This window comes from Pollachius pollachius (assembly GCF_949987615.1).
Source record: "Pollachius pollachius genome assembly, chromosome: 1".
NCBI classification, from domain to species: domain Eukaryota; kingdom Metazoa; phylum Chordata; class Actinopteri; order Gadiformes; family Gadidae; genus Pollachius; species Pollachius pollachius.
In genome coordinates this window covers 21,712,781-21,732,906 of record NC_136934.1, presented here as the reverse complement: position 1 = coordinate 21,732,906, position 20,126 = coordinate 21,712,781, and the positions used below count along the sequence as shown (strand labels likewise).

Below are 20,126 nucleotides of genomic sequence, written 5' to 3'. Positions count from 1 at the left end.
TCTCTCTCTCTCTCTCTCTCTCTCTCTCTCACACACACACACACACACACACACACACACACACACTCACAGTCACTGATACCACCATGCCGGCCTCGGCCCGTCATCGGTCCCGGGACAATGTCCTCAACCGTCCAGAGTTCCTCTCTCTGAACCAGCCCCCTGGAGCCTCTGGTCCAGAGAGCCGACCCAGGGCTCGACCTCGTACCACCTCCCCAAAAAAGCCGCACAGCCAGGAGAACGGAGCCTTCAGGTAAGTCGGAGCCCACAGTCAGCCGCCCGCCGTAGTGCTGCGGCTGCTCCCTGCTTCATGATTCCAAACTTGGAACGGAGGACAGGAGTAGAACCTGGTTTACATGGCATGACTCCCAAGGCAGAGGCCCGGAGCTGTTTGTGTTACAGGATTTTTGCTAGAGCTCTTACCCTACTAGGGCACACGCTGGGTGTGATGGGATTGTGTATCACAGAGAAATTGTGTGAAATTCAAAGATAATACAACTAAATAATGGCACGATGGGTGACAGCAGGGGAAGACAGACAGGTGGATAGAAAAATAATACAAATAGCAGCGATTGAAGGGAGTAAATTATTGTACAGAAGAAAGGAAAGATAGAGAAAAAGGTTAATAATGTTTAGTTGTTGATTTAGGTTAATGAGGAGTCTGTACTCTCCTTGTTGTTCTGCTCCTAATGGTCTCTCCGCTCTTCTTGTTCTACTCCTATTGGTCTCTCCTCTCCTAGTGATCTCTCCTCTCTTCTTGTTGTTCTGCTCCTACTGGTCTCTCCTCTCTCCGTGTTGTTCTCCTCCTAGTGGTCTCTCTTCTCTCCTTGTTGTTCTGCTCCTAGTGGTCTCTCCTCTCTCCTTGTTCTCCTCCTAGTGGTCTCTCTTCTCTCCTTGTTCTCCTCCTAGTGGTCTCTCTTCTCTCCTTGTTGTTCTGCTCCTAGTGGTCTCTCCTCTCTCCTTGTAGATCTGCTGATAGAATTCTCTCCTCTCTTATTGTGGATCTGCTCCAAGTGGTCTCTCCTCTTTGGTGATCTGCTGACGGGGCTCTTCCTCTCTCCTTGTTGATCTGCTGCTAGGGGTGCGCGGCAGGATGTTCCGGATGCAGGAGCTGGGGGGTCAGAGGGCGGAGTGAACGAGTCCCAGCCTCCGGAGCAGGACTGCATGCAGCTCAACCCGTCCCTGGGAGGCATCGCCCTGAACTCCCTGCTGGCCATTGACATCTGCTTGTCCAAAAGGATGGGGGTGTGTGCGGGCCCCCGGGCCGCCTGGTTGTCCATAAACTCCCTGGTGGTCCTGCTGGCCTTCAGCGGCCACGCCGTGCCCTGGGTGTTGGGAACGCTCATCAGTCTGTACCGCAGCAACACACTGGCTGGACAGGAAGTGCTGGTCAACCTGCTGCTGGGTGAGAGACTCACTGACACGCACATACACAGATGCATGCATGCACGCATGCACACACACACACACACACACACACACACACACACACACAGAAGTGTGTGTGTGTGTGTGTGTATGTTCATCTTATCTTATTGTTTCTTATCCACAGAGAGGAAGAGAACATTCTAAAGTAGTTGCACCTTTGTAGGAATGAGGTCATCTTCCTTCTTAGACACTCCTATTTAAACTGTCAGCAGTGTGCAGCTCTCATCCATTGTGTCTGTTAAACAGCAACTCAGAGTAGCGATGCTGTCACGCATGGTGATGAGAGAAGAGGCCCCAGCGGTGCACAAGCTGAACTCACACTCTGACATGCACCTTTTATCTCACAGCTCTGGTGCTGGACGTTCTGACCGTCGGCGGCCTGCAGAAGTTGGTCAAGCGCAGAGGACCGTGGGGTTACCAGCCGGGGTTCTTTGACTACATCGCCATGGATACGTATTCATTCCCCGCCGCCCACGCCAGCCGAGCCGTCTTGGTGGCGGGGTTCCTACTGAACCACTTGGTTCTGGCGGTAGGTGGTCGTGTCCTCTGAGGCGTGCTGGTTAAGCTAATGAGTCTCTTGTGTAGTAAATTGCCCTCCCCCTCCCCTGATGTGCTCCCCAGGTTCCTCTGAGGATCCTGCTCTATCTCTGGGCCTTTCTGGCAGGGGTGTCCCGCATTCTGCTAGGGAGACACCACCTGTTTGATGTGGGCTGCGGTTTAATCCTGGGGTATCTTCAACTTCACCTGGTAGAGAATGTGTGGCTTGACTCTGACACCTGTCAGATAATCATCTCCATCAGCACACTTAACTGGGCTCAACTCATTTAGCAGCCCCGCCGACCACACCAGATGTTGTCACCCTGGTTTGCACAGCTTCTGTCTACCCTACAGTTCTTCTGCTTTGGACTTCTTGAGACTTCTTTAGACTGGTTCAGGGCTGTGATCTCAAGGGGGTCTAGTTTGATTAGGAGTGGGTCTGGGTTAAGTTAGGTCCAGTAGAAGCAGAACACGGGATTTGTAGAGCTCTTAGTGTTAAATAAAGCATGCAGCTCTTCAACGTTGCAGAAGTATGGAACTTAAAGGTGCTGTAGGTTTTTGAGGGCTATAATTTGAGGGTAATTCACAATTTGTAACCATCTGTCAGCTATGAGTGAGTGAAGTTCTCTGTGAGAATATATCATTTCTGGTAGAATGCCTGTATCATCAAATTTTGATGACAGCTCACTAATTTATGATCAATCAGGGCATCTCTTGCCTGATTGGTTCGGGGAATCCACCTTGCCTGTCAAACACAGGTCCACAGGTCCACCACTTCAATACTGAGAAACCTTCAAAATCATGCAGTCTTCTGTCCTCTCTTGTCAACTCTCAAATCTCACCTACAGCAGCCTTAAAAGATGGCAGCATTAAGCCTAACATAAAGTCAGATAATTTTAAGTACTTACATAGGCAGAGGTAAACTCCTATATTTTTCCAACACAATGGAAAAAATAATATACTATTTACATTTTGGTCAGGAAATAACCTGAAGTACCTCAAGAATAATTAACGCACAGAACAACAAACACATCGTTCCTATTTTCCATTCTTCCGGAACTTCTCTTCTATGTGTTTACATTTATGAGAGAGAGAGAGAGAGAGAGAGAGAGAGAGAGAGAGAGAGAGAGAGAGAGAGAGAGAGAGAGAGAGAGAGAGAGAGAGAGAGAGAGAGAGAGAGAGAATAAACATGTGCCTCCATTTGACTGAAATAAACAAAATTCATACAACCTTCCATGCAACCATTGTCCATTTTACTTACATACACAAATGCTGAAAACAAAGCCTCTTCTTTTTTATCTGCATCCAGTGGTTTGTAGTACTTGTATCTTAGAGATTTTCAATAAAGGGCTTACCCATCAAAAACAAACAAGTGTTTAGAAAATAAATAAGAATCTGCAATAAAGTTATTTAAAAGTTATATTAACCATAAAGTATTTCAAAAATAAACCTCAGATCATAACTTTCTAGAATGGACACAGCTCAAAAAAAAGCAACGTTTTCTGCGTCTGCTGCAGATGTATCAATATCATTTGTAAACCTATGATTAGTATTTGACTGATTAGGAAGAGCTCGTACATTCATCCAAGTGATGAGAGCTTTGCCCATGGTATGACCCTTACCAGTTGCCTTATGACGAAAACATTCACTTCGCGCATACTCAGTGTGTCTGCGCAGCACATTCTGGTGTTTAGCTAGTTGGGCCACACACGTCTGGGGCATTCTATAGCAGTTACGAGTCGAGCATCATAAGGTGATTCGTCAAATATCTTCATAAATTACAAATAATATCTGGTTACACTCCCTAAATATAGAATTTGTACAATACTTTAATACTTGGGCATTGTTTGCTAACACACAGTTAGCAACACTGTCGGGTATCGTTAGCTTTCTGTGAGCACAGCCACTAGGTGGATCAAGAAAACAAACGCATCGTGTAAAACGCCATTACGAACTGCTTCACCAGTTTGTCAGCCGAGACACGATGGCGACAGAAGAGAAGAAGCCGGAGACCGACAACATTAAACATTGCTCGTCGTCGGGATCTGGCAGTAAGGTGCGTTAGCTCGTCGAGGTAGCATGCTTTGACATGTCACTAGCCACCGGGCTGTCAAACAGCAAGACAATCACTGATGTGTTCTTCTGTTTAGAAGGTAGGCCCATCCAGACCTGCAACATGAATAGCCTCAGAACTAGTCCTACAGTGTGATTGTTGTTGTATACGATATACTTAGCTAGGTGTTGCAAAACGCTTCCTCTTGTCAACGTGGAGAACACGTTGTGATCTCAGGGCTCTCTGAGTGGTCAGCATTAACTTTGCTTAGTTAAACTTGTAAAAGAGTCATTGGTCATGTTTCGTTTTTTTTGCTATTCTACAATGACCTATGTTGTACATGTGTTGGATGTCTGTGGTGTATTGTCTCTAGGATTACAATTCCAGTATACAGCATCTCGGTTAATATTGTCATAATACAGACAGTATTGTTCCGTGTGGATTGACATGTGAGGATTCCTTTGTATTTCCAGTCCAACCCAGCCAAACCAAACTATGCTGTGAAGTTTACGTTGGCCGGACACACCAAGGCGGTCTCCAGCGTCAAGTTCAGCCCGAATGGAGAATGGCTTGCCAGCTCGTGTAAGTCCTTCCTCAAGCGACTGCACTGTGACAAGAAGCACAGACCACATGTGTGTGACAATCTGCATGGCATGTCATCCATTACAACCCTGCATCCCATACATCTCCTTGACAACCCTGCATCACATGTCATGACAGTGCCTCGTAACTAAGCACATCGATTAACACTTTTGGCCGTTAATCTTTGCGGTTTCACAACCAGTTTAAGCACGCTGAGTTGCACCTGAGATGGACCATCTCAGAAGTCGGGCCACAGTGAGCCCGACCCGCCCATTAGCGGGCTGCGGCGATGTTGTCCCTGTTTGCTGTTTGGAGCAAGAAGTGATCTTGAATTGTAGGAATGTCATATATATAATATACATATACAATATACTTATATGTTGGTTCCTACAAGTAAAGGGTAATGTTTAGATAGAAGTGTAGTGCAGTGGTCTTGGTTTGACAATATTTTCTTGAAAAACCAAATAGCTTGTGGAAATAGGACATTTATTTTGGATTAGTCTTCGTCTAAAGACTAAACATAGGACAATATTGCACACTATTAGACACATTTTCCACATGTTTTTTTCCTAATATCAAGGACACAAAATAAGCAATAAGTGTATGTGTTGTTGTTTCATGGAGACAAGTGCTTGACCAGTTAAAGACACACCTTCAAGCGGCTCCCCTGGTCGGAAAGGAAATGCAAATAGTGCTTGGCTGCTGCGCCTAGTCTGCCGGGCCAGAGTAGTAGGGTGGAGAAATGCCACTTGTCAACCCTGCATCCACATGCCATCTCAATGTCAACCCTGCGTCCCATGTCAGCTCCTTCATCTCGTCACTATCAGATAGTTTGTTCAATTTTCAAACAGGTGAATCTAGCGAATTTGGGAAGATGATCCCCAGGAGATTCTCTAACTGTGGTTACATCCTTTTCTGTAGCGGCGGATAAGCTGATAAAGATCTGGGGAGCATACGATGGAAAGTTTGAGAAGTCCATCGTCGGTCACAAACTGGTAAGGAGTCCAGTTAGCTCCACACCGGCACTGTTCCAGTCCAGGTGTCCTAACGAGTCTTAAAGCGAGTCTTAATGTGTGTTCAGGGTATTTCTGATGTGTCCTGGTCGTCTGACTCCAACCTACTGGTCTCCGCCTCGGATGACAAAACACTCAAAATCTGGGACAACTGCTCTGTAAGGCACACAAAATACACATTGCAGAAATACAAATGCATGCATTGAGTTCTCAAATGACCCCACACACACCATATTCATTCATGAATTGTAAACACAAGTAAATACACGCAGGCATTTATTAATTCTAGACACTCTCACTCACTCACTCACTGACTGACTGACGCACGCGTGTGTGCTGATATTTGGAATGGCATACAGATCTTTAAGCTAAAACTCTCGCTAGTTTACAGCTAACGACTTAAAGTCTGTCTGTTTGCCCGTGTGTCCAGGGAAAGTGTCTGAAGACGTTAAAGGGACACAGTAATTATGTCTTCTGCTGCAACTTCAACCCACAGTCCAACCTGGTGGTTTCGGGTTCGGTAAGTCCTGTGTTAAATACTACTAAACTGTACTCATTAACCTGTCCTCACTAAACACCACACTGCAAACGTGTCATCATAAACGACACCTAATCAACATGTACTCGTAAAGCCAGCCCTATAATATATATATAATAATGTAATATACAATAATGCTTGTCCGAAAAGCAAACTTATAAACATGGCCTCTAAAGCCCATGTCCTGTTGAGGAAAAAGCTAAATGATCCATCTTGTCTCACCGTCTTTGCTTGTGTGCTTGTAGTTTGACGAGAGTGTTCGTATCTGGGACGTGAAGACGGGGAAATGTCTGAAGACTCTTCCGGCACATTCTGACCCGGTCTCAGCAGTAAGTCGCACCACTGACCGCTCAAACGAAGCATGTATGCTCTGTGTATTACTCTATTAAGGATGTGTGTTGGTCTCCAGGTCCACTTCAACAGAGACGGTTCGCTCATCGTTTCTAGCAGCTATGATGGTCTTTGGTACGTTTATTTACTGACACACCTATGGGCACACACAGATTCTGACTGAATTCTCTGCTTTGTAGGCTATCAAAAGGAGTATTCCTCTAATAGTAATAAAGGTAGCCTTCCATCAAAAAATCTTGATTCAACCTTAGCTACGCATCGGATTCTAAACCAATCTACCTGTTTCTAGCCGTATCTGGGACACAGCTTCAGGACAGTGCTTGAAGACACTAATTGGTGAGTAGTGGGGATGTATGTTGTATTAACATGACACATATTTAATTTGACATGTCATAAAGAGGATTTAATGGACTGTAACATGACCTAGACGTCTAGTTTATAGATCTGGCAACCATTGTGCTGTTTCCTCTAGACGATGACAACCCTCCGGTTTCGTTTGTCAAGTTTTCTCCCAATGGGAAATACATCCTGGCTGCTACTCTTGACAAGTCAGTATTAAAACATAAGTTTGCCCCAATTATGGAAAGTGGCATTTGTCTTTCATCAAAAAATTATCCAAAGAACGTAACATGAGATTTCTCTATGTTGCTCGAAAGTTTGAGCCAAATCTTGCATATCGCACCTTTTTAATGAATTCTAGTTGGTTTTTGGTTGCTAGCTAGGTGAGTTTTGATGTGAGTAGGCGTACAGCTCTCTGATACTCTGTTGTGTTTCACAGCACATTGAAGCTTTGGGACTACAGCAAGGGCAAGGTACGGTCTGTCTGCATGTCGTCATGTCTCCCTGTTGTGTCTGTGTGTTTATGTATGTGTTATCTAAACTGTGCTGCTCCTATAAAGTAGTAACATCCTCTTCTGTTCCACTAGTGTCTAAAGACATACACAGGACACAAGAATGAGAAGTATTGTGTCTTCGCCAACTTCTCCGTCACCGGCGGCAAGGTGTGTATATGTGTCTGTGATCGTTAAAGAGATCAAATGATATGATCAAGTTCTTGTGAAACCTTGTTTGAGAAATTGTAAATGAGTGTAGAGTTCAGGGATGTGTGTGACTTGAAGACTCCCGTTCAGCCACCTGTTGGTTTTTGTAAAACCTTACTGCTGGACGACGAGCAGTCCTCCTGTGCTAGAGGCCATCCTGAGTCACTGGCCAGGCTTGAACCTATTCCCCCTGTGTTGTAGTGGATCGTGTCGGGGTCCGAGGACAGCATGGTCTACATCTGGAACCTGCAGACCAAGGAGATTGTCCAGAAACTACAGGGACACACAGGTAGGACCCCGCCCGCGACCTACCTAGCCTGCTCTCCTCCTCGCTGCTTCTGCACACAGGCCCGTGTCTCACCCTCTGTCCCTCAACCTCTGTCCCTGTGTGTCTTCAGACGTGGTCATCTCCACGGCGTGTCATCCCACGGAGAACATCATCGCCTCGGCAGCTCTGGAGAATGACAAGACCATCAAACTGTGGAGAAGCGACATTTAGAGCAGCTCAGCGGTTGACTTCATGTTCAACGGACTGACGGCTCGACTGTTTGATTAACTGACTATTACACAGATTTACCACGGACTGAACTGTTTGACTGACAGCTGGATTGATTGATTTGCTTTAGGGAGGACTTGGAAGAAGAACTGAGCACTTGCCTGACTGTCGGGCTGATTAGCTGCTGTAGATAGTGGCTGTCAGAGAATGTACTTTAGAAGAATCTCTTGGCTGTGTTATCACGGCAGACCAGATGATGTTCTACACACGCTTCAGGAGTGGAGAGCTTTGTCCCGAATGTATCTTGGGTGCGGGTTGGTTTCTGTTAATAGCTGCATTTATCTGGACACATCTGAGCCTCTAGACTCACCCAGCACCCGGTCCTCACATCCCTCGGTGCGCTCGTGGATCGGTCCTCCCATTGACCGGTTCCTCACGTTAACACCACCCGTTTTCTTCAGCTCTTTCATTTTAATCAGTAGTTTTGAAGGTCTAATAATTGTAGTCTCTCTTCTTTTGTCTCCGCTCTTATGACACTGCTGTCATGCCTTCAGACGTCGTATTTGTAAATCTAACAGAATACTGCAGTTTATATCCGGCTTGAGAAGTCCACTGGAACGTTTAGTTTTTCCAAAACCCATGACCACAAATGTCCGCCACCAACACCATCCAACCTTAGCGTGGATGACTTTTTTGTTGTCATTTATTTCCTTGTAAATAAATATTGCTGTTTTTGCCTACGAGGCAATGGTGTTGTTTGTTTACAGGTAAACATTGAGGAAAACACGAGATCCTTAGCATTGCTTTGGGTGCATAGTAGACATCTGTTTAGATCTAAAGTCGGATGGCAGACGGGCTCAGATGAGGGAAATTGGCTGTAAAGGTTTCAAACCAACACTGTAGAAATACATTTATTTAAAAATGTCAACCTTTTTCACAAATTATTTTTCTTCAATATAAATTAAACGGGACACAATGCGTATCTCGACCCCTTGCAGTTGTATGTTTCCATGCTCTGTCCTGTCTCCCCAGAAGTTCTGCTAGAACAGGTATGGTAACGGTGGAATGAGCTCCCTACTGACATCAGGACCGCTGAATCCCTATCCACCTCCCGCCGCAGGCTCAAACATTTTCAGACATGTGTAATTGAACAGTTTAAATTAAATATTGACATATTTAAACAAAACAGGAAACCCAGCAATCAAGGCAAGCTTGGCCAATTCAAATACAGGCCACATGCCACAGGCGTGTTCTCCCCATCGATGTGTGGTTCTACCGCCACCTGATGGACACTCTGGACAGAAGAAAAATAGGTATCAACTAAGATACACACTATTCAACATTGCTGATATAAAAGTGGATGTATAGTTTTAGAAAATGACAAGTTATGGCCTATTCTTATTTTATTATATATTTAGTCTTGGACATGTGTGACACCATATGTACCCCTGGGCTGTTCAAACTTCCACATCGGGTCACATTATCTTACCTCAAAAAGCATCAGTGCGTGTCTTGTTAAGACATTCGTATATGAGTACAACATAAGTGTAACCGTCATTATTTACACCCTCACAGTTAATCTACTCTTGTTTCCCTTGGACGTATGTATTACCTCCTTCATGTAGATATGTACAAAAATGGCAACTGTATTTATTATGTAAATTAATATCGCATATACATTTATAAACATATTTGATTAATCTACTTACTTACGCTTTTTCATACTTTTTTGTATTTCACTTGTGACAGACCATGTTCCAGTGGGTGGCAGTAGTGTGCAGGTTCTGCACATTTTTAAAAGCAGAAGAAGGGTTTGGGTTATCGGTTGTTCTTGTGATGGATGCATGATCTTTGACCAGATGTGTTGTTGAATTTACAATTCATATTCTAAAAAAGAGCTTATTTGAAACCATGGCAGGAGGAGTTAAGTGTCCGGAGGTCTACCTGGACATGCTGTCGCAGCCCTGCAGAGCGCTGCACATTCTCCTCAGCTTCAACAAGGTGCCGTTCACCGTCCGGACCGTAGCGCTAAGGAAGGGTGAGCACAGCCGGTCAACTAACTCATCGGTGAACTAGTCAACTAACGATGGGCAGTCAGTACTTTGAACTCATTGAGATTTCTGCCTCGAGAACTTTCTCTTGCGGTGACCTTTGACCGAGTAAGACAGCGGTGGACTTTGGCAGGGGACGCACCTTACCTTCAGTTTTAAACCCCCTTACTAACGGCGTACTAAACTACCTTTAAGCATGGACCTAAAACGTATACCTAAACACAGTACAATGCCTCACAAGGAGTCGTCCAACTTTCATAAATTTGAAAGATATTCATGTTGACATTCGCACTTTCGACATGACTTGTATACTATTGGTTTGTGATACAAGGGATTCATTTAATCATTACCAAGGCATCAAACAAAACCACTACTATCGTGTCTATGTGAATAGCTTAATTCTTCTTGGATATATAGGTACGTCGTACCACTTGTGTCCATCACAAATAATAACACAGTATGTATCCTATGTTGTATATGCACATTGCATACACATTGCTTGTCTGCAGGAGAGCAGAAGACTCCTGAGTTCACAAGTTTGAATCCAATGCAGAAGGTTCCAGTCTTGGTGGACAACGGTTTTGTCCTCACTGAAAGGTACAAAGACTTCCTAACGTGACCTTTGACCCTGGACTGAAGGCTGTTTGGTTGACTATGTTTTTGTGTCAGTGTTGCCATTTTGAAGTACCTGGTGACCAAGTACAGCCTCCCCGAACACTGGTATCCAAGCCAACCAGAAAGGAGAGCTAAAGTAGATGAATACATTTCTTGGCATAACACAAACACTAGGCCGCACACCGCCAGAGTCTTTATAACAGAGGTAAACACAAACACACACACACACACTGTACGATTTGCACAAACCGTTTCTCTTGCTCACTATTCCTGTTGGTCTGTGTTCCTACCTGCGTGTTTGTCCGGTGTGTGTACTCAGGTGCTGATCCCCCATATGACTGGTTCTGCTGTGGATGGCCTCAGAGTGGAGAGGGCTCTGGCTGAGCTGAAGGACACTCTGGATATGCTGGAGTCCATGTTCCTCAAGAGGCAGCCCTTTCTGTGTGGGGACGACATCACTCTGGCTGACCTCCTGGCTGTCTGTGAACTCATGCAGGTGGGCGCCCGGACACGCAGGCCATAACGTCTTTCTGCCAAGTCTCGTGGCAACACCAAGCTAGTGGCATTCTGGCTAGTATTCTAGCCATTCTTGAGATGTTTATCTCAGGATGGAGTCCCATCTAACTCAATTGGAGATGGTTGTAACTTGGAGCCATTTTGGTTTAGAAACGACAAAGTTAAATTATCAGGTACTTTCTCTTTTTCATCCCAAAACCTCATTGGGATGTTTCATGTTTGCTTACAATCTATACTTTTATCACGCTACACCCAGAAATTGATGAATAAATTAAAGTCATCGACCAATATGGTCACAACCTCTTTTTTTATATTCCCATTAAGAAGTCAAACATCTCAGTACCACCATGGGACAAACTTAGAGCTGACATTTTGTTTGGGGCACACTGGAGTCTTGAATAACAGAATAATTGCCATTCTAAGAAATCTATACACTGAAAGTATTGAATGACGCATAGCATAAATACTGCAATATATATATATATATAAATATATAACGTTTCAAAATCAGTTTAAATTGTTCGATTGACTATTTCCTCTTCTAGCCACTAGGGGGTGACAGAGACGTGCTGAGCGATCGGCCAAAGCTGCAGCGATGGAGAAGCCGCGTCCAATCAGCGCTTGGGGAATCATTTGACGACGCCCACTCTGTGTTGTACAAAATTCGTGACAACTTTAAATCCAAACTCTGATGTTCTTTGACATAACACAGGATAGCCACAGAGCTGTCAAACATCACAGTGCCTTCTTTTTGCTAGAATGTTTTTTATTCAATTAAGTGGAATGCAATTTGCAAACGTGCTTGCTTTTATAATCTAGAATCCATCAGTACCAGATACCAAACTCAGATTCTTTAATTTACACATTGAATTCAGAAAAGGTTGTATAATACGGTGTGTTGTTTAATCAGGGGACTGATTGCTGTGGTCTGGTCTAATAACTAACCAGCCTACTCTCCTCTACTGGCGTCCTTTAAAATGAAATGAGTGATGGGACTGTCAATGTTGTCGTTAATGAAACCTTTTCGACAGAGAGCCTTGGCCCATACTTCCATTATCATGGTTGAGTTGTCTCCTCGGAGATCACGATAAGTGTCATCACACGTTGTCAGGCTACATCATGATTTTTTTTTTTGTCCATGATTTGAAAAGCAGCATATAAAACAGACCAACAAGCCAATTCACCAGTGAACAAAAAATGGTTTAATTATAAAAACATATTTACAGTGACTCAGTGATGTTTGCGGTCATTGTACGGTCCTCTTGGGGAAATGTCCGTCTTCTCCCTCCTCGTCCTCTCTTGGCCTCTTGTTATGCGAGAGTTCCTGCTGGGCACACAAACACACTACAGTGGGCGGCGGTTCACGTTCCTCGGCGTGGCAGAAGCAAACGTACGCCGTGCTCAGGTTTGGGCTCTACATAAATAGAAACCTAAATACATGTTGGGGTCCAATATGTGTTACCGTGTCTGAGTCTTTAGGAGGGTACATCAATTTATTGGCCAGGGCCAACATCACAGGGTCCTGAAAAGCACACAAGTCACTTATTCAATAACAATGTCTGAACACATGGTGGACTAATGAGAGGGGTTTAGATGACAGTTCATGCTTTAGCCTTTAAATGTTTCTATCTGTAACTCATAGTTTAGGGGGAGTGCTTTACCTGTAACCATGGATGTTGTAAAGCTGACGTGATGGACAGTCGGAGGGAAGGATCGACCACCAACAACTTCCTCACCATGTCCTTGGCTGGAACACAAAGTCCAGTTTTAATGATGCTTGCACACCACCACACAGCCCCCTTTAAGAGTGCGTCAAGTGTGACATCCAGGGATTGCATAATTCAATGGAGATTAACTATGCCTGTGACCTTAAGAGGGATACAAATAAAGCTTTAAATCTACCTCCATGTGTCCTTTTTGCTTTTTCAATCTCAGTACATAGCCAGAGAAAAATCATAAAGTTACAGGAAAACTGACAAACGCTAATGGCAGAGTAATGCGTATTTCCACATTCAAGGAGAATGTTCTGTTCCAAACCATGTGAACGAATATCTACATCAAGTTGAAATCCACTGAGCCCCTCAGATTTCGTCTTACTTGGCACCTTTTGTGAGGCGAGCTTGTCAAAAAGATCGGACATTTGATTGAAGGCTGTGTAAACCCTGGCTTTATTCTACATTGAGAAGATACGAACTAAACGCGTGTATGTTTAGATCTGGATGTAGCCAGCGCCGGTGGACAGGGTCAATAGAACAGGTCATAACGAGAGTTCATCAACCAACTGCAGAAGAGAATACGGGTTGTACTTGAGGTGTATCTTGATGCTCTGAACCTCTGTATGCCATGAGGTTCAGATTGGAAACCATATGAGCCATATGACTCAATTGGGCTATTGGCACTCCCTGTTCCACTATTGATGGAACAAGGGGAATCGGGACACTAATTAAGAGCAGGATATCTATCGCGTGGCGTGTATTGGACGCATTATAAACAAGCCAACCAATTAGAAGTCCCTCCATGGCAGATTTATGGGCTTTGGGGTGTGTGTAGCATAGTGTAGTCTTTGGGGTGTGTGTAGTTAGTATATAGTCTTTTGGTTGCTTGTAGATAGTGTATAGTCTTTGGGGTGTGTGTGTGTATATAGTCGTTGGAGTGTGTGTAGATAGTGTATAGTCTTTTGGGTGTGTGTAGTTAGTACATAGTCTTTGGGGTGTGTGTAGATATCATGAGGTATGTAGTGTTTGAGTTGTGTGGGTGGTCTTCGGGGTGAGTATAAATGGCATGTAGTGGTGGAGAGGATACCTTGGTCAGAGATCCCTTTCCATTTAGAGGGCACCATTGTGAACTCCCCCTGGATGATCTGCTCCTGCACCGAGGGGCGGGACGGGTGCTCGTGGAACGGCGCGTAGCCCCCCAGACTAGAGGGAGACACGGGACCATGGGGTCCGTAGAGTTTACATAACAAAGGCACACACGGTCAATGATAGTGTCTTCCTACTGTTAATATTCCTATCACCCATTGCGGGGATACACTTTGTGTTTTGTTTGTAGTTCTTAATGAAATAAAAACCTAAAAGAACCCTAAAGTACCTCTTTGGTTTACATGACTGTGCTATTCTGTCTGCTGTGACGCACTCATTCCCTCTCCGGGATTCATAAATATCCTCTCATTATTTAAATCAATAAAATCCCCCCCCCCCCCCGTGGGGTAAACATGGAAGAGAAAGAGGAGACTGAAGAGAAAGCTGTAGTTTTTTTTTCATGCCGACACACACTGAAGTGCGTGTCTTCTAGCAACAGGAAGGCAGCATTAAGTGCAGTGTGGGGGGGGGTGAAGAGCTTACCAGACGAAGAGCAGGACCCCAAGGCTCCAGGCGTCGACGGCAGGCCCGTAGCCCGTGGTGGCAGCGAGGGTGAACACCTCTGGGGCCAGGTAGGACGGGGTCCCACACAGGGTCCGGGACAACGTCTCCCCCTCCAGAATCTTGGACTGGTTGAAATCTGTGACCTGGACCACATGCATTGTGTTGACAATACTGGAATGCATGTACCTTATTGTGCATATACCTTGGTGACACAGATGTGTGTGTAGCCCGGTCAGAGGTGTGTACCTTAATGAGACAGGTCTTTGCCTGAGAAGCCAATAGAATATTCTCGGGTTTCAGATCTCTGTGGATGATGCCATTCCTGTGGAGGTACTTCACGCACGCACGCACACGCACACGCACACGCACACGCACACACACACACACTCCGGGTTAACTTTGTGTTTGGAACCAAAACCACAGCTGAGAGTCAACAGACACGACGACCTCCGAACTCCCAGAGTGGCTGTGAACCAGTCGTCTCACCTCCACTGCCATCAGCATCTGGTAGAAGTAGAGTTTAGCCACAGCCTCATCCAGGCCATGTCCCGCCTTCACCCTGTTAAACAGCTCTCCCCCCTCCATCCTGACAGACAGACAGGCAGACGTCCAATCAAGAGAGTTCCTCAGAGTTCGTTGAAAGGCTTGAGGCGGTCGTTGACTTACAGCTCCAGGACGATGTAATACGTGTCCTCTGTCTGGTAGAAGTCTTCTGTTTTGATCAGACATGGCTAGAGGAGGAGAACAAACCAAGTTACGGGCTTAACAGTCTAACGAGTGTCTGGGGCCAGCACATCTCGGTTTACACACACCAGGCAGATTCACTTGGTGACCAAAGACTTAAGAGTCCTACTCTAAATGAGAGAAGATATAAATTACGACCCAGTGTTCCTTGCTCTGTCAAAATGATTCTATTTTGAAATTGTGAAATTTAACTTTAAACTTTTAGCATTCGAAACATGTCCAGTGGAGGTACGCAAATCACTTTACGCACATTTTAAACCTCAGACAGTACATCACAAACTAATTATGAACACATCAATTATTTTGTAACATAGAACATTGTCTGCGGTGTCGGTCAATGAAGGTATAATAATGTCTCCCGACACTTTCTAACCTTTTTTTTCTGTGCAAAATTTAATTAATACAAGAAGCTTGAAAGAAAAAACAAAAATGAGACACGCCAACCAGTCAGCATCAGATAGCCCAGCCTCTCCCCCCGGCCCACCCCCTCCCAGGCAGGACCCCCCACCGTAGCCCACTCACGTGGTCTATCCGCCGCAGGATCTCGATCTCCCTCTCTGCGTTCCTGGTGGTCATCTGAGCACAAACACAACACATGACTGCTCAGCCAACGGACAGCCGGAAGACAACAGCCGAACTCCAGGCCGCCGCCAGGTGTACCCCCGTCTTTTTCAGTTAACGTGGTGGGGGAAAGGGGGGCGGAGCTTGCTGTGAAAAGTGAAACTAGTGCAGCGTTAACAAACGGGTGCCACCTTCTTGATTTGCAAAGCCTTCTTTGAACTATATGAACATATGCGCTAATCATGGCACTATTCAAACAGGGTTCAAAATGATTTGTCTCTCGCCACTGAGGGCTGTGCATATTTTCTCCGAAATGGGGAATAGCAGAACGGGAGGGGCTGAGGATCTATAGAGTTGAACAACTGACGAGGCGACACAATAAGGGAATTTAAGTGCATTTATTACTCTGTGTATTTAACAAGGACACCTGTGAAAGTACCCTGGGTGACTCCGAATATCTGATACTACTTGTGTCCACAGCGGTCCGTGCTGGTCTGAGGATCTGACGTTGGGCGTAGTGCAATGCGTTGCAGGGGTACAGGAACAGGATCCACACCGACGTGTGACTCACCCCTACTGAAGGGAAGTTCTTCTTGTTGATGATTTTGACCGCCACCTTTTTACAAGTGGCCCTCTCAAAAGCCAGCTTCACCTCGCCGCACACACCCCTGGGAGAAGAATTAAAACAGAACCACCAAAAAACAATCAAATGTAAAACCGGCCGAGACAAGCATTGATGTTGAGACAGACTAGACGTACGTTCCGATGCCCCTGGACACCAGGTACTTCTCCTGAAACTCTTTGGGGAAGCTGGTCTGGTCGTCGCTCATGAGGTCCATAAACACAAAGACTGCAGAGACATGGACAGATGGGAGACCGTTAGAGACAGACAGTTATAGAAAGACAGACTGTTATAGAGAAAGACAGAGAGACAGACTTGCAGCGAGACAGAGGGAAAGCCCGTAATTGAGACCGAGAGTTACAGACAGGCGGTTAACGAGAGATAGTTATAGAGACAGAGATACGGACACAGTTATAGACCGACTAATGCCAAGCTCACACAGCCTGATTAACATTAATAAACACCACTCCTGTTGCGTAGCATTAACCAGCTCGTAATTCCCTCTCTTCGCGCCATGCCCACCTAATCTTCTAATGACTGTCAAAACAGCTCAACAGTTTTTGTTGGCATGATTGATAGTGTGCAGGTCCAATCATCCCGACTGCTTTACTTTCCGCCACATTCAGCAACCCTAAACCCCTAACACCCATGACCCTATGAATGGGGATTCATATGTTACGTCATACGTTGTTCCTAACACCCTGCAGGTCCTCTTTAACACTGTAGCTCACATTCTTTATGAGTGTTTGTGATGCACTTTGTAACAGCGTGTTTGAAATAAAGCTATATAAATAAAGCTTTGTTAACTTTCTTTCTTACATTACAGGACTTTCGATCCGATTCTGTCATCAAAGAATTCCTCAAGAGAAATGTTATGGTCCTAGTGTAATCTGTGAACGGTGATCTGTCGACCCGAACGTTTCTCTGATCTGAGGTGATCCAAGACACGATTATTATTATCCTAGAGTTCTTGGTATTATCCGAGAGACCCCTTGGTGGTTGTATCCTACCTTAATCAGCTAGGCTGTGCTAGATTTAAACTGCTCTCCTCGGATGGGATTGTGAGAGATTTAAAAGTCCTTAAGTGTGGGCTTGGCACCACCGTCTGCCTATCACTGACTCTCTCTCCCGTCTCTCTAAAAAGACTAGTTATAGACTCACTCAAAGCTCCCTCCTATCCCGACCGAGCGACCGACTAGACACAGAAAGAATCAAAGACAGCAAGTGATAATACCGAGCAATATAAATAATAATACTAATACTGAGGAGGCCCTCCCGGACGCCACGCACCGCGGTTGCGCTCCTCCGCCAGAGAAACCACAGAGTTGTTGACCAGCGGGTGCTTCTTTCCCTTCCCCACCAGCGTCCCGTCCACAAAGGTCCCATTGTTACTCAGGTCCTCCACTAGGAAGTTACCCCCCTCCTGGAGGAGAGAGTGATGCATGAAAAGAGAGAGACAGACAATGTGACCACGCTGCAGACATGACGACGTCAACCGCTTGACGTCGAAGAACGTTGAAGTAGGTTCTATTATAAAAGACGATGATATGGACGGTCAAGACGAGACACATCCAGATTATCATAACAGGACGAAGAGTTTCCTTGATCCTTGATATAATAAATATAACCCAAGTAAACCAGAAACAATTATAAAATGGAGATTGATGTGTGAAACAAATTATTATTAAACAACCTAGTGGACGGCTCAGGTTAGCTTCGGACCACCTGCGATCATGGTCTCTGAACCATTTTTTTTGTGAGATCGATTATGGTTTTTGTGAGACACGCCAAGGCTGTTAGAAATCAATGGTTGTTGTAAGACAGACTACGGTGGTTGTGAGACACACTAAGCTTGTGAGACGGACTAAGCTTGTGAGACAGACTATGGTTGTGAGACAGAGGGTTGTTGCGAGACAGACTATGATGGTTGTGAGAAAGACTATGTTGGTTGTGAGACAGGGCCTCGGTAGCCATACAGGCCCTGTCTGTGTGATGACTGGGTTTGTGCAGCAGGAAGGAGTACCCTGTAGATGCGGAAGTGCTTCTTGCTGTAGATGAGGAATGATTGGAGCCGTGGGTCCCCAATCACATAGTCACATTTGGAGTCCCGCCCAAACAGGTATGCATCCTCCACACAATCTGGTAACACATGAAGAAAAGGTAGCTCTGTGCCAAGCCCAAATGATGCTTTTTGCAGATGCCAGATTGCGGGTTTACTGAGATCACCAGTGTTTACCAGTCTGCTGTCACCACTTGAGGGAATTGGGTACTGCTGTCCCGGATCAATTGCTTTCACAAAAATCCCACGCTGTGCTAAAGTATCCCTCCATCATAGCTATGCAATGACTGTGCTTGTTATGGATCAGCATCTCAATAGATCCTTTATGCAAGAGTTGTGCAGTGTAATGTAAACATGTAGTAAAAGATCGTTACTGAAAACATTTACTTGACATGTCTTGATTAACATAAACAATCTCAGGCTGAGGCTGTTTTTATCCGCTGAACAAGGTGCCTGTGCATATACATTTAACAGGAATGAACATATAAGTATTATGCCATCCTCAAAGTCAAGGTAAATCTGCATTTCATGGGATATCGTTTAGATATAGAGATAGTATAGATAGTGTTCTTCCCTACGAGCTACCAGCCAGGCGGCCCGTGGTTCTACTCACTGAGGGAGCGGAAGCCCCTCTTCATGGGCAGCATGCGGCCCCAGGGAACCGGCTCGGGCTCCTCCGGCACCGAGGCCAGCGTCACCGGGATGGTTTCCACGCTGCTCAGCGTCCCCGATGACTGGCTGCTCGAGGTCGGCCCGCTGGAAGAACCAGATCCAGTAGCAGTACCAGAACCAGAGCCAGAACCGGCCTGAGCCTGGCTAGCGGTAGGAGGCGACTGTGTCGGGGCCTGGGAGTTGGACAGGCTCTCCTCCTCTTTAGAGATATCTTCAGACATGTTGACCTGAGGTGGAGTGTCAAGTAAGTTAATCTGCAGTGACAGCCTGGGGGACTTTCTTTGTGATGGCTGTCCATTGTCATTTCATGACCAGGTTTCATGACCAAACGTGTTGTGAAAATGTGATGCACATTGTGCACATTCCCTAAGCCCGTTTCGGGTTTAGGGAATAGATAGAATGCATTGTTTTAAAATATTAGAAATCAGTTTTCAAACAGTGTGAGATACACAAACAACAGGAAGTTGGGCAACAGCTAACTGTTAGCGGACACTTGACTCAAAACAGGCAAAGTAGTCACTCACGAGTTTCTAGGATGCCAGGTTACAATTCATTTGTATTTTTCCGTCCACACATTCCCTCCAAAAGGCCATCCACCAATCACTTAACGTTATTCCTAGTAATCACAACTGATAGCTAGTGACCCTTAGCCCAATTAGCGTCTACATTCAATCGCTAGTATGCAAATCGGACCGCAGTGAACGACATACCGCCAGGCTCACACTTACAAGTCGGGATATGTGTGTTCTGGTGAGGCTTTAAATCAAATCAGCTCCACTGGCAGGCTCGCGGACGCTTTGTGCAGCTCTGTGCAGTTCCAGCTCACATGTGGGATTTCCCGGGACTTGGACACACCCCGCCCACCCCCTACGTCACAGCCATA

The 20,126-nt window shown here is 45.4% G+C and overlaps 4 protein-coding genes across 5 annotated transcripts; 3 read left to right on the top strand and 1 right to left on the bottom strand.

The window, feature by feature from the left end:
- Positions 1–86: 86 nt before the first annotated feature.
- On the top strand, positions 87–2,256 carry LOC307091128 (inactive phospholipid phosphatase 7-like; the record flags this gene model as incomplete). Its single annotated transcript, XM_079758013.1, has 4 exons — positions 87–253; positions 1,080–1,405; positions 1,776–1,957; positions 2,050–2,256. The coding sequence occupies 4 exons, from the start codon at positions 87–89 to the stop codon at positions 2,254–2,256; spliced, it is 882 nt and encodes a 293-aa protein (XP_079614139.1).
- A 1,375-nt stretch (positions 2,257–3,631) lies between these two features.
- On the top strand, positions 3,632–8,775 carry LOC307070893 (WD repeat-containing protein 5-like). Its single transcript, XM_079729629.1, has 13 exons — positions 3,632–4,021; positions 4,492–4,600; positions 5,522–5,595; positions 5,682–5,771; positions 6,044–6,133; positions 6,397–6,480; positions 6,561–6,616; positions 6,792–6,838; positions 6,975–7,050; positions 7,281–7,314; positions 7,429–7,503; positions 7,744–7,831; positions 7,941–8,775. The coding sequence occupies exons 1-13, from the start codon at positions 3,950–3,952 to the stop codon at positions 8,039–8,041; spliced, it is 996 nt and encodes a 331-aa protein (XP_079585755.1). The 5' UTR covers positions 3,632–3,949; the 3' UTR covers positions 8,042–8,775.
- A 1,082-nt stretch (positions 8,776–9,857) lies between these two features.
- On the top strand, positions 9,858–12,813 carry gstt2 (glutathione S-transferase theta 2). 2 transcript variants are annotated; one of them, XM_079733055.1, is made up of 5 exons: positions 9,858–10,076; positions 10,599–10,686; positions 10,759–10,909; positions 11,024–11,200; positions 11,773–12,813. In XM_079733055.1, the coding sequence occupies exons 1-5, from the start codon at positions 9,950–9,952 to the stop codon at positions 11,791–11,793; spliced, it is 564 nt and encodes a 187-aa protein (XP_079589181.1). In that variant the 5' UTR covers positions 9,858–9,949; the 3' UTR covers positions 11,794–12,813. The 2 variants fall into 2 exon arrangements, with proteins under 2 accessions (XP_079589181.1, XP_079589180.1); XM_079733054.1 differs by having other exon boundaries at positions 11,766–12,813.
- On the bottom strand, positions 12,444–20,088 carry chek2 (checkpoint kinase 2). The gene is made up of 15 exons (XM_079733039.1): positions 19,972–20,088; positions 19,185–19,470; positions 18,536–18,651; positions 17,803–17,935; positions 16,650–16,740; positions 16,462–16,558; positions 15,852–15,905; positions 15,252–15,316; positions 15,072–15,171; positions 14,832–14,918; positions 14,565–14,728; positions 14,023–14,138; positions 12,882–12,967; positions 12,683–12,742; positions 12,444–12,544 (listed from the first exon to the last, which is right to left on the bottom strand). Exons 2-15 carry the CDS (start codon positions 19,462–19,464, stop codon positions 12,467–12,469), a joined length of 1,527 nt encoding a protein of 508 aa, XP_079589165.1. The 5' UTR covers positions 19,465–19,470; positions 19,972–20,088; the 3' UTR covers positions 12,444–12,466.
- Between the last annotated feature and the right edge of the window lie 38 nt (positions 20,089–20,126).

Coding starts and splice junctions, on each gene's coding strand:
- chek2 (XM_079733039.1), bottom strand. CDS start 19,464: ATGTCTGAAGATATCTCTAAAGAGGAGGAGAGCCTGTCCAACTCCCAG. Junction 17,936..18,535: donor AGCACTTCCGCATCTACAGG/GTACTCCTTCCT, acceptor TCTCTCCTCCAG/GAGGGGGGTAACTTCCTAGT. Junction 12,968..14,022: donor GAAAGGGATCTCTGACCAAG/GTATCCTCTCCA, acceptor TTTGTGTTCCAG/CCAAGGACATGGTGAGGAAG.
- gstt2 (XM_079733054.1), top strand. CDS start 9,950: ATGGCAGGAGGAGTTAAGTGTCCGGAGGTCTACCTGGACATGCTGTCG. Junction 10,077..10,598: donor GACCGTAGCGCTAAGGAAGG/GTGAGCACAGCC, acceptor GCTTGTCTGCAG/GAGAGCAGAAGACTCCTGAG. Junction 11,201..11,765: donor CTGTCTGTGAACTCATGCAG/GTGGGCGCCCGG, acceptor TTCCTCTTCTAG/CCACTAGGGGGTGACAGAGA.
- LOC307070893 (XM_079729629.1), top strand. CDS start 3,950: ATGGCGACAGAAGAGAAGAAGCCGGAGACCGACAACATTAAACATTGC. Junction 5,772..6,043: donor AAATCTGGGACAACTGCTCT/GTAAGGCACACA, acceptor CCGTGTGTCCAG/GGAAAGTGTCTGAAGACGTT. Junction 7,051..7,280: donor CTGGCTGCTACTCTTGACAA/GTCAGTATTAAA, acceptor TGTGTTTCACAG/CACATTGAAGCTTTGGGACT.